Below are 12,234 nucleotides of genomic sequence, written 5' to 3' on the forward strand. Positions count from 1 at the left end.
GAAGTGAAGGAGAAGGAAGGAGGAAATGAATCTGGGTTGGGACAAAGCGGAGAGACTGCCTTGGCTCTGCTGCTGAGATCATGCTGCATACCCTGCCCCCTACAAAATTCCCATATCCCACTAGATCTACCCATTGGTCTAAATTAAACTGAAATATCCCACAAATACCCACAGATATTATAAAACTTGTCAGTTAGCATCTTTAACTGAACCTTTTAATAGGGTGTTTTTTTTTAAGTGGAAGCATATTTAGCAATATCTTATTAATATACTATCTAAGTATCTTTTCTGATGATTGAAGCTCATGAGAGATATGAAAACTTACTGGGTGCATGTAGACATGGGGTTGGGGGTGGCTGCAATGATGTTGGCTGCTACTTGTCCTTAAGAAGCAGCTGTGTGTTAGTACAAAGAGCTCTGGACTTGGAGAGGCCCAGGCTGGAGGCTTGGCCTCTCAACTTACTGCGTAGGGGAGTGTTTTCCAGATGTCTACAGGGAAGAAACAGTTCTTACTGTTTAGTTCTTTCAATTTTCAATCCATCACAAACTGATGCTTTTGTAAAATATAACACAAATATAAAAATAATGAAGCCCTTTTTAATGACAAGATTCAACAGACATGAAAATATTCTGTCATATTGCTATAAGAGTATGTAAAAGCTTGTTCTCAATGTCTGCACTTACATGGTTGCAGACATGAGATAAGCTATTTGTGGGCCACCCTTTGAGAAAGTGGCTTTGGGGAACTTAGTGAACCTCCCTTAGTTTCTCCATCTACTCAGTTTCCGTAGGTGATGTGAGGATTAAATAAGATGACAATGACAGTGACAATAATGTGTACGTGTGATGGATTAAAAGGTGCCACCCACATTTTAAATTATTATTGTTCTAATTAATAAAACAAATAGTTGCAAATGATAGCAAGGGGCCAAATAAAATTTTGTGTTTTTCCTTTTGCAGCAAGGGCAGGTGTTAACAACAAGTAATCAAGTCAGAATTCCTAGACACAGCAACCTCCAGATGAATTGCTCCTTTCCCAAATGCAGAACACTTAGCTGACAGGCAGGAGTAGAGAAGGCCACCCAGAGTCAGGAAAACACAGCCTGAAGCTCCCAACTGTGCATCTCACTTTTGGCTCTGTGGTGATTCGCTGGGACCTCCAGACTGCCATTTTCCATCCATAGGACCCAGTGGCCAGCAGCCGTTACTACAGGACAAGCATTCAGCTCCCAGTCAGACACATTCTTTGCACCTCATAGACACACTTTCTTCTTATCACACCAGGGCACTCAGTCAAGCACTGTGCCTCAGAGCCCCAGTGGGAAATCCCAGTCCCTTCTTGGATGAGAGGTAGGTGGCGGTGTTTGAATACACACACATGATCATGCATGCACACGTGATCAAGAGTAACTGAGAACCAGTTTGAAAGATCTCCCTAGGTGGTGGTGAGTTAGGGTCGTGGCTGCAGGCCTGCCTGTGGGGTCATCTTTGCAACTCTCCCTGAAGAGCGATTGGAGGCAGATTCTGGTGAAAGAGGGAGCTGCCTTGATAATGGCCAACTATTAGTGGCACATGCACATATAATCAGAGCCTGGGACTCTGCTTCCTCCATCAGCAAGAACAGGGTGTATCTTCCCACCTTCCCCAGCCCTCCTGTTTCCCTCCAACACCTGCCAACCCTCATCTTTTCTTATTTTACATTTGAATCCTTTGGGTATCATAAAAGTAATATTCACAGAATTAAAAAGTAGTATAGAAAGATATGAAATATAAAAGTATTTTCTCCCCATTTCTCCACCCCAGGAATAAACGCTATTAATGACTATGTATATATTTTTTCACAAAACGTTAATGCTTATAGACGTAATATGTGCGTGCATGTGTGTGTGTATGCGTGTGTGTATGTGTATACACTCACCCGTATGCAAAGATGGATATATGGCAGGTCCTTGAATAAAGTCATTTCATTCAATGTAATTTTACCATAACATTGATGAGAAAATAAAAAAACTGATTCCCAGCTGGGGCCATCGTCTGTGTGGAGTTTGCACGTTCTCCCCACGACTGCATGGGTTTTCTCCATGTACTCAGGTTTCCTCTCACATCCCTAAGATGTACATGTCAGGTGAAATGGTGTGTCCACACTGTCCTAGGTCTGAGAGAGTGTGGGTGTGGGTGTGAGCGCGCCCTGCGAGGGGATGATGTCCGACCAGGGCCAGATCTCGCCTTGTGCCCTGGGCTGCTGGGACACGCTCTGGCTAGCCACCACCCTGAACAGGAATAATTGGGTAATCACCTTCCTTGTTTTTATTAATCTTTCTTAAACGTATGTACAGCTCACTTTTATTTCAATGTTTAATATTAGAAGTGTTCTGGTCTTTATTAATAAGTTTGGTGATATTTTTGTGACCAGAAATATGCCGTAGGAACCTAAGTCTTGTTTGTATCAATTAGTCTATGGTTAAATTGGTTTTGGGAGATTTTATTTTACTGAAGTTGCAATTTTCATGAACCTACTGATGACACTGAGGACTGTGTGTATATATAAGCATATACATATATATGAATGTTAGTTTTTCTTTCTGATAAATGTGATTATTCTAGAGCTTTTCAATTGGCAACATTTTTTTTCTTCCATGCTTTGACCTTCAGTTTTTTGTCTCATTTTACTTTCAAATATTTTCCCCCAGTGGGGATGACCCCTTGTTCACATTCCTAAGTCATGGTCCAAATCACTAAGCCCCTCTCCCCAGCCAATCCCTCTCCTCCCGTCTTCCCTCCTGGTGCCCACCTTTACCTTTCCAGCCTCTGCATGGTCATGGCCAGCGTTTTGTTGAGCTCGTCTATCATCCTGCAGCCCGAGGGGTGCATGGGGAGGGAGCCGGTGGTGGAGGGGAGATGCTGGCCATGGCTGCCATATTGCAGCTGGTGCTGGATCTGGGAGGGCAGGACAGTGTGGTGATGCTGGGCCACGCCCTGCTGGCCGCTCTTCTGGGCTGTGTAGGATACCAGCGAGAGGTCTGGCCCCCCCACGGGCATACAGATCATGACTTTCTTTGGAGGTAGCGGAGGCGACAGTTTCACTGGCAGACAAGGCAATTTCACAGGGGCGCCAGGATCTACGGCAGAAAGAGGGTGAGAGGGAGACGTGAGTTTGGGGGCATCAGAAGAAACCCAGAACACCAGATGCGCTCACCTGGAAACTGTGGCCATTGAGGTGCGCCTCTTAGGTAAAATGTGTCAACTGGAGACACCAGCATGATGAGTGCTACTCAGCAAGCATCCATTGACTCGTTTCCTACTCCAAGTGCACTTGCACTGGCCGTAAGGGCCTTCAGGAACCCAGACATTAGTGGTGTCTAATGCACAGTATGTCAAACAGAGACTTGGGAGCAGCCCAGATAGGCAGGAGGAAGGAGGCATGTGATGAGCTCTTCTGCTCATGGACACGCATGGACCGTCAAGGAAACCTTTGCTAGGATATGCCAAACTATGGTTTGGATGCAGTTTGTCCCTGCAAAAACTCATGGTGAAATTTAATTGTCAATATAAGGATGTCAGGAGGTGCAACCTTTAACAGGTGGGGCCTAGTGGGAGGCGCCTGGGTCACGGGTGTGGATCCCTCATGAATAGGTTAGTGGTGGGTGTGAATGAGTTTTAGCTCTCCCAGGAACGGATTAGTTCCCAAGGGAGGGTGGGTTGTTAAAAAGAGTCTGGGTTCCTCAGTTTCTCTCCTTTGCTTCCTCTCTTGCCATATGCTCTCCGCATATACCAGCTCCCCTTCTGCTTTCCTCCGTAGGTGGAAGCAGCCAGAGGCCCTCACCAGAAGCACAATGTTTCTCATAATTCCCAGTCTGCAGAACTGTGAACTAAAGAAATCTCTTTTCTTCATAAATTACCTAGCCTCAGGTATTGTTAGAGCAACACAAAACAGACCGAGACATGCCAGTCTACAAGATATGTCTACAATTTTGCCAGTATGATGTGAACAGATCCTTTCAAAGCTGGAACTTCCCAACAGGGATGAGATTTAAAGCCAGCCCTAGGGTCAAGTCCACCAACACCATGTCACTCTGCAAGTGCCTTTACTGCTGCCAACCTTAATTCCCTCTTCTGTCACCGAGGGATGACCATCCTGCCTTGAGAGGATGCTTTGTAAAGATTAGTTTTTGCAGATCCTGGCTTGGGTGCACGACTGGGGCAGGAGTGAGAGTGACTGCTGGATAGGTGGGCCCAGTCAAGTGTGGGCTGCTGAAACAGTAAGGAGGCTCCCACAGGGGACTCTAGTCTGCTGGACTCTAGGACCAACTGCTGGGTTCCATGACAATGCCATTGAGCTTCCTAGAGATCCTTCATGTTTGAGGGGCTCAGAGTCAGACTAGACCCCAGGGTATTTTTGGGAAGATGTAGTCTGCCGCTGTACCCCACATTTCTGGAAATCACCTAGCACTGGAGGGGAACCTGGTTGAACCCTGTGGATTGCGGCTTGCCTGGGAGAAGCATGATGTGGAAAAGCACAGCAGGGAGGAGTGGGGAGTCTCAGTGGTGCACTGGCACCCCCTGCTGGGGAGCACCACACAGTTCTGACTCTCCATCTCAGAGGATCTAATGATCTATCTGCCTTAAACGTGGACTTCCTCCAGTCTAACTCACAGTCCTGCCAAAATGACATTCCTAGAGCACAAATCTGATCACGTTGCTCCTCAGTTTAAAACCAATCCACGGACTAAACCTTCCTGATACATCATTCAAGGCCTTCCATGAGCTGGCTGCTGCTTGGTTCATCTCTTCATGTCCACATTGTACCTCTATGAAGTTTGCTCTGGTTCCCTCAGTTGGAAATAACCTTACCCATGGCACCTGAAAAGCCAGAGCAGACTCTCTCCTATGGCCCAGATCACTCTTCTCCTGTGGATTCTACTTATTTGGTGGCCCATGGATTCAGGGTCTCCACCCTCAACAAAGTTGACCAGGTGGCCTTGGCCATTCTCCCAAGAGCTGCTGCAGTCTTCCCCAGCTTCCTCCAGGATCCTCACCCTCCACAGATGCCTCTCCCTGTCACTAAGGAACTGAAGAGAAGCACTCATGGCTTCCCCACCTCCTCTTTAGTTCCAGCCCACTTTTCTCACCATTACCCATACCATCCACCCTCACTCCTGAACTGTTGAGTTTCCTAAACTGCCTGATATTTCCATAAACCTAGGCCTTTGCATGTCACTTTCCCTCAGTTTGGAATATTCTCCTCTGTTTGTCTTCTTGGTCAATTACTAGTCACCCTTCAAGATCCAACTCACAAATAATCCCCCCTGAAAAGCCTTCCTTGATCATCTTTCTTCCCACTCTGTGGAAAGAGAGTGGGAACGTGGATGCACATTATGTCCGCGTTAATTGTGTTAATGATGATAGCAGGAATGACGACAGTCATGATAATCAAGACTTCTATCATGCTTACTATGTGCCAGATACTGTTCTAAGGGCTCTTTGTATTCCAACCAGTTGAATCCTTACAATTCTGAGGTAGATGCCATTATTATCTCATGTTTGCAGATGACGAAACAGGGTCTCTGAAGACACTATGCTGCATTTCCTGTTTACATAACTGTCTCCTCTCCCGGAGAACAGTGACGGTGTGTGATTTATTATTGTATCTCAAACCTCAGCATCTTTTTCAGTGCCCAGCTCACATCACAAGAGATGCAAATCGTGTTTACAGAATGAGCCAAAGTTATGATGCTCTGCTGTGGGATGAATTCACACCTTCCCCAGAAATAGATACTCTAGGAGGGACATGTGAGCCTGAAATGGATTATAATTTTAGGATCATGCAGTTGTGGTGTATGGACACTAAACTTCCGATCCTACAGCTAAGACACAGAAAATTTATGTGAAAAATCATTTCGGGGGCCTGATAAGATTGCTCCCCAACACCAGAATGCAAACCAATCATAACCAGAAGCCTTCCGCATGTTCATTCCCAAGGGCTTATCCTGTTCATTGTGACCCCTCATGCACATGGTGCAAAGTCACCACATTCAGGAACTTAACAGGCAGTTAAGTTAACAGGCTAGCTAGTTCCAAAGTGCTGAGACACAGAAAAACTCAACACCATTGTCCAGTTCCTCTTACTGAAGGGTCCACTTACATGGCTCTTAGAAGGTTCAGTGCAGGTGGACATGGTGGCCCACCCTGTAATCCCAGCACTTCGGGAGGCCGGGGTGGGTGGATTACTTGAGGTCAGGAGTTCGAGACCAGCCTGACCAATATGGTGAAACCCCATCTCTACTAAAAATGCAAAATTAGCCAGGCGTGGTGGCAGGCGCCTGTAATCCCAGCTACTTGGGAGGCTGAGTCAGGAGAATCACTTACACCCGGGAGGTGGACTTTGCAGTGAGCCAAGATTGTACCATTGCACTCCAGCCTGGGTTAGGGAAACTCTGCCTCAAGAAAAAAAAAAAGAAGAAGAAGCTTCAGTGCAAACCTAGCAAATCCAATATGTCCTGAAGTGTTAAGGATTTTGCTCCAGGACTCTTAACCCATAGTCCTTCATTTGAAAACTCTGGTTCTCTAAGGCAGGTAGGTGTTCATTTGCTTGGTCAGGAGAAAGAACCAGGAGGGCAGAGTGGAATTCTCTGCCTAGGAAGGGGCAGTGATTATACTGAGTTCTGCCCATCTTGTGAATCAATAGCTTCTTATAACATTCCACCACTTCTTGTGACTACTTCCATAGCAAAAACCTACTTGGTATAATCACTAGAAAATTGGCCAAGTGAGCCCCAGCAGTTCTATGAAAACAGGCAAGGGAAAAAGGCCAATGGGACCAAGTTAGTGGAGATGGTTATTCTTATTGTTCCAGGAGAGGCATGCTGCGGCCGTGGGGAACCCCCTCCTTCTTTCCTGCTACATCTCCTTTCTGGTTGTTTTGATGCACATGGCTATGAATTAAAGAAAGGCAGAGAATAAAAGTGAATCATTTAAAATCATTTTTGGCTTAGTGGATTTCATAAAATTAACGAAAGTGAAGAAAAGGCTAAAATCAGGTGGAATTTCCTGCTTTCTGTGAATTAGCCATGCAGTCCCTATCTTTCCCCAACATTGTGGATAACTGAGGAGAGGCTGGGCAGCTCATGTCTTTGTTAGAGTGGCAATGCCTATTTGCATATTTTTACAACATCTTAACACCAAGTCATTCCCCATAACATAACTAGTGGCACGATTTGGAACCAGCTGCGTATTATGTCATTCTGAACTTCCATCTAAGCTTTTATCTTCCTTTCCCACTCAAACTTCTGTATTCTCCGGCTTCTTGACCACTACACCAGCCTAGGACACTCATCTTCTCTTATCGTGTGGATAATGTGGTCTCTTTATCCCCATTGGGGACAAAGCCCTCTGATCTGTCCCCACTCTGTACCAGATATCTATCTCCCTACAGTACCTGCTGGGCATGCGTGAGTTCCATGATGGCTCCAGGCTCAGTCCATGCTGCAGGTCCAAGTGTGACTCTGTCTGAGCTCTACCACAAGTCTCCCACTTACATCTCTCTCGTCCACTCTGGCCTCTGGGTTTCCCGACAAACATGCTCCTTCTCTCTTCAGGGCCTTCACTGTACTCACCTCCTGAAATGCCTTCCTGTTCCTTGATTATAAAAACTGCATTTGCCCTTCAAGCAGCAAACGAAGACCCACTTTCCTCTGGCAGCCTCTCCTCCCTTAACTCCTACAACCCAGGTGGTCGGCAACGCCAGGGAATTTGGCTCTGTCTTGTGCTGGTTACTGCTGGCTCCATTTGGGTCAGCCTTGTCTTCCCAACTAGCTCCCGGATGGCTCCTCGTACAGGCGCTGCAGCAGGACTCTGAGACTGGGCAGTGATAGAATGTGCTCACTGCCTTGAGGTCCTCAGGCCCAGGGCTGGGGGGTGCATCAGAATCACACGGACGCTCATTCTTCTTCTTAGGGATTCTAGGTTGGGTCCAGCAGTGAATTTCTTTCTTTCTTTTCTTTTTTTCTTTTGAGACAGAGTTTCACTCTTGTTGCCCAGGCAAGAGTGCAATGGTGCAACCTCGGTCCACTGCAACCTCCCCTTCCCGGGTTGTTCAAGTGATTTTCCTGCCTCAGCCTCTGATTAGCTGGGACTACAGGTGCCCACCACCACACCTGGCCGATTTTTTATTTTTTTAATTTATTTTTTTATTTTTAGTAGAGATGGGGCTTCACCATGTTGGCCAGGCTGCTCTCAAACTCCTGACCTCAGGTGATCCACCCACCTCATCCTCCCAAAGTGGATGGCCACCCTGTCCTGGCCACCTGGCCCAGCATTGCATTTCTAAAAAGCCACAGTCAAAAATAACTCTTGGCGTCTTACTTTTGCCCTTTTCTCTGAAGAAAAGGGCGCTATTTCTTAGAGCAGAGTCCTTGGAACACCTGTAATATTTGCCTGATGCAACTTCATGTTCCTGGGCTTTACTTTGCACCTACTGAACCAGAATCTTTGGATCAGACATTTGGATTTAAGATGCTTCCTGGCCAGGCGCAGTGGCACATGCCTGTAATCCCAGCACTTTGACCCTGTCTCTACTAAAAATACAAAAATTAGCTGGGCATGGTGGTGCACGACTGTAATCCCAGCTACTCGGGAGGCTGAGGCAGGAGAATCGCTTGAACTTGGGAGGTGGAGGTTGCAGTGAGCCGAGATTGCGCCACTGCACTCCAGCCTGGGCGACAGAGTGAGACTCTGTCTCAAAAAAAAAAAAAAAAAAGAAAGAAAAAGAAAGATGCTCCCCAAATGCTCAGCATATACAAGGAGCTGAGAATCATTGGCTCAGGGAGCTAAACTGCTTGGAGTATGGTGCTGCCTGAGGCAGGGATACTGCAGCACTCGAGGTCAGGATGCATCAGTTCCATCCAGCGTCTGGACCAATGTCCGTCCTGGGGGGGTCACTGGGATAATTTCCAGACTCTATTTCTATGCCCCCAACATGTAAAAAGTAAAAGACCAATTTTCCCTAAACCAATTTACTAAAAGCCAATTTGCCTAAAATCTATTCACCTAATGATTATCTTGTCCACATTTAGAATGTGCAGTTAAAGGATACTTCTTAAACCAATTTGTCTAATGGCACTTCCAATCGAGTTTTATAAAAATCATTTGTCATTGAGCCTTTTGTAAATGATAAGATGTCTAAAATCCTTGTGGGTGACTTTTTCTATTTTATTTCTATCTATAGAAATAAAATCTTTTATTCTATTTCTATCTATATCTTGTCTAAACTTTAAGGATGTTTTAGACAAGTTTGCATAAAGAGCCTTTCTTCAAAATTTTGTGTCAAGCAATAAGTACTTCATCAAGTGATTAGCTTTTCCTACATATTGATTCAATGCATTTAGGTTCTTCTGCCTTCTTTCTGATGTTTTATTTACCCTGTGTGCACTCTGTACATTTACTAAACAAACCAAGAAATATATCCCTAGTACTCATTTCTGTTTAGTGAGGCTATTACATTTTTATAATGAGGATGACAAAGGGATTTGGGTAAATCAGGATTCTACTGCATGGCACCCACTTTTCAGGATGTCAATTTTTTTTTTTTTGAGATCAAATCTTACTTTATCACCCAGGCTGGAGTGCAGTGGTGTGATCTTGGCTCATTGCAACCTCCACCTCCCGGGTTCAAGCAATTCTGCTTCAGCCTCCCGAGTAGCTGGGATTATAGGTGCACACCACCATGCCTGGTTAATTTTTTGTATTTTTAGTAGAGATGAGGTTTCACCATGTTGGCCTGGCTGGTCTCGAACTCCTGACCTCATGATCTACCCGCCTTGGCCTCCCAAAGTGGTGGGATTACAGGCGTGAGCCACTGCTCCCAGCAGCCAACTTCTTAAAGTAGCGTTTCATCAGTCTCATTAGGGAAGCTTGGGAGAGGCAGATTCCTGGACCTCACCTTCAGAGTTCAGATTCAGTAAGTCCACAGCGGTGCCCAGGAATCTGCTTTATAAACAAACTCCCAGATCACTCTGATCTACCTGGATGGAAATGACACTTGGTGCTGCAAGTTCTTATTGGGCACAGAGGCATAAAATCGTCACCAAAATTTGTTGGGCTAAAAAGTATAAGATACACTATAAAATCATGCACCGATTCAGTTCTGTTGGCTTCAGCAAATTGCTTAATCTTTCTGATGTTCAGTTTTCTAATCTGCGAAATAATGCGCTATGGCAAGGTCGTCCAACTGGCAGCATGCATGCAACCCAGGGCGGCCTGGAATGTGGCCCGACACAAATTTGTAAACTTTCTTAAAACATGATGAGATTTATGCGTGAATCTTTTTTCTTTTCTTTCCTTTTTTTCTTTCTTTCTTTTTGCTCATCAGGTATCGTTAATGTTTGTATTTTATGTGTAGCCCAAGACAATTCTTCTTCTTCCAGTGTGGCCCAGGGAAGCCAAAAGGTTGGACACCCCTGTGTTACAGGACAATTGTAAAATTAAATAAAGTACATAAACTGTGTGGCATAGCGTCTGACACTCTAGACACTCCAGCTATTCCACAGAGAGTAACCATAATTCTCGATGCTGTCACCATCCTCATTATTAATTGCCTCCTTCAGGAAGCCCATCCTCCCGAGGCTGGCTGAGGCGCCTGCCCACAGGACCCCCAAGGCCTCATGTTTCCCTGTGCCACAGCATTGCCTCTTGAGTCAATTCAATCCCTTTCATTTTTCTTAACTTGTTGCTGATTTTTCCTTGCAAGAGGTATGTGTGATGTAGTAATTATTAAATTTCACTGAGCGTGGCTGTTTCCTCCCATTTTACCTGTTAGAATGGACTGAGCCTAGTGCATAGCAGATGCCTAATAAACACTTATCTTTTCATCATGGCTTCAGGGCAATGGGAAAAGGTGGAAATTAGTGACTGGTTTCTGCTGTATTAAGGGTCTGCTAGTCAAAGTGTGGTCCATGGACTAGCAGGAGCCAAATGACCTAGGACCTTATCAGAAATGCTGATCAGAAAGGCCCAGCCCAGACCCTCTGACAAGATCCCCAGGGGACGCTGATCTATTAAGTCTGAGGAGCACCCCTGAAAGAGGCATTCCTTTCTGAAGAGGCTACTCCCTCCATAGGCAAAATGACAAATGCTTAGAGCCTTCTGGAGGAGGAGATTCATCCCAGCACTGCTCTGGGAGGGCTGGGAGGGAGGTGCAGAGGCTTCTGCTGTGGACCGAGGGCAGAATGTCCTGGTGAAACCACCACTGACTTAGAACTCAGAAGAGCTGGGGTTTAAGTACAGCTCCAAGACCAAGAAACTTTGTTACTCTTCCTAAGACATTTAGCTTTCCTGAGCCTAGGTTTTCTCATCTGTAGAAAGGGAGTATTGTCCACAGTATAGATCTGTAAGGAGAAGTAAATAGATTAATAACTACACACTCCATGTAAGGTGCTGAGGGGAACTTAGGGTTGAAATCTAGCTTGAGGCCTGCCCTGGCACAGGGCTGAGTCACTCTAGAGGAAGTGGCATCCGCTACAGGGCACTTTTTCTAATTTTACAAAGTCTCCATATAGCTTAGCAGAAGGCCTGAGAATAAAATACCCCCGGTACACTCCTTGATGCATCACAGGAGTTCAACAAATGTAGTCTTGATTCTGAGACAAACATCATAATACATTGCCCACCTCTGCCATAGGTTGCTTGGAGGGTCAGACAGGATCACGTGAACATGCTTTGTAAATTGCAAAGTACCTTATATAGCTGCAGTGTTGCTAATAGGGCTTTCACCACACTTCTGAAAATCCACCTATCCTGATGCTTTCCAGCCTGGGGTGGGAAGGTAGAAGCCAAAAAAACAACAGAGTGTTTAATATGTGGTGGTAGTATCATAAGTAGGCAGCGGAAAAAAGCAGAGGTGATTGGAAAGTGAATCAATGGTAGAGCAGAGAGGCTTGCAAAGGACTACCATGGCGGTTCTCCATGCTTGCAACAAAACACCACCACAAAACGCTCCAGGAGAGGTTTCTAGATTTCAGTGTATTGTTCTGATGCACACTGCACTACATCAGTATTGAAAACTAGTGAATGGGGCTGGGTGCAGTGGGTCAAGCCTGTAATTCCAGTACTTTGGGAGGCCGAGGCGGGCAGATCACGAGGTCAGGAGTTCGAGACCAGCCTGACCAAAATGGTGAAACCCTGTCTCTAAAAAAAGTACAAAAATTAGCTGAGCGCAGTGGCGCATGCCTGTAGTCCCAG

General features: G+C 45.6%; 1 protein-coding gene across 6 annotated transcripts in view; it reads right to left on the reverse strand.

Moving 5' to 3' along the window:
* PHACTR1 (phosphatase and actin regulator 1) overlaps window positions 1-12,234 on the reverse strand; it is a 336,171-nt gene that overhangs the window by 81,139 nt on the left and 242,798 nt on the right. For all 6 annotated transcript variants that reach the window (XM_010357137.2, XM_030928570.1, XM_010357141.2 and 3 more), the window contains one exon: window positions 2,798-3,119. In XM_010357137.2, coding sequence (XP_010355439.2) covers window positions 2,798-3,119 — 322 coding nt within the window. The remainder of the gene's footprint in view (window positions 1-2,797; window positions 3,120-12,234) is intronic.

This window comes from Rhinopithecus roxellana, chromosome 4 (assembly GCF_007565055.1).
Source record: "Rhinopithecus roxellana isolate Shanxi Qingling chromosome 4, ASM756505v1, whole genome shotgun sequence".
NCBI classification, from domain to species: Eukaryota; Metazoa; Chordata; class Mammalia; order Primates; family Cercopithecidae; genus Rhinopithecus; species Rhinopithecus roxellana.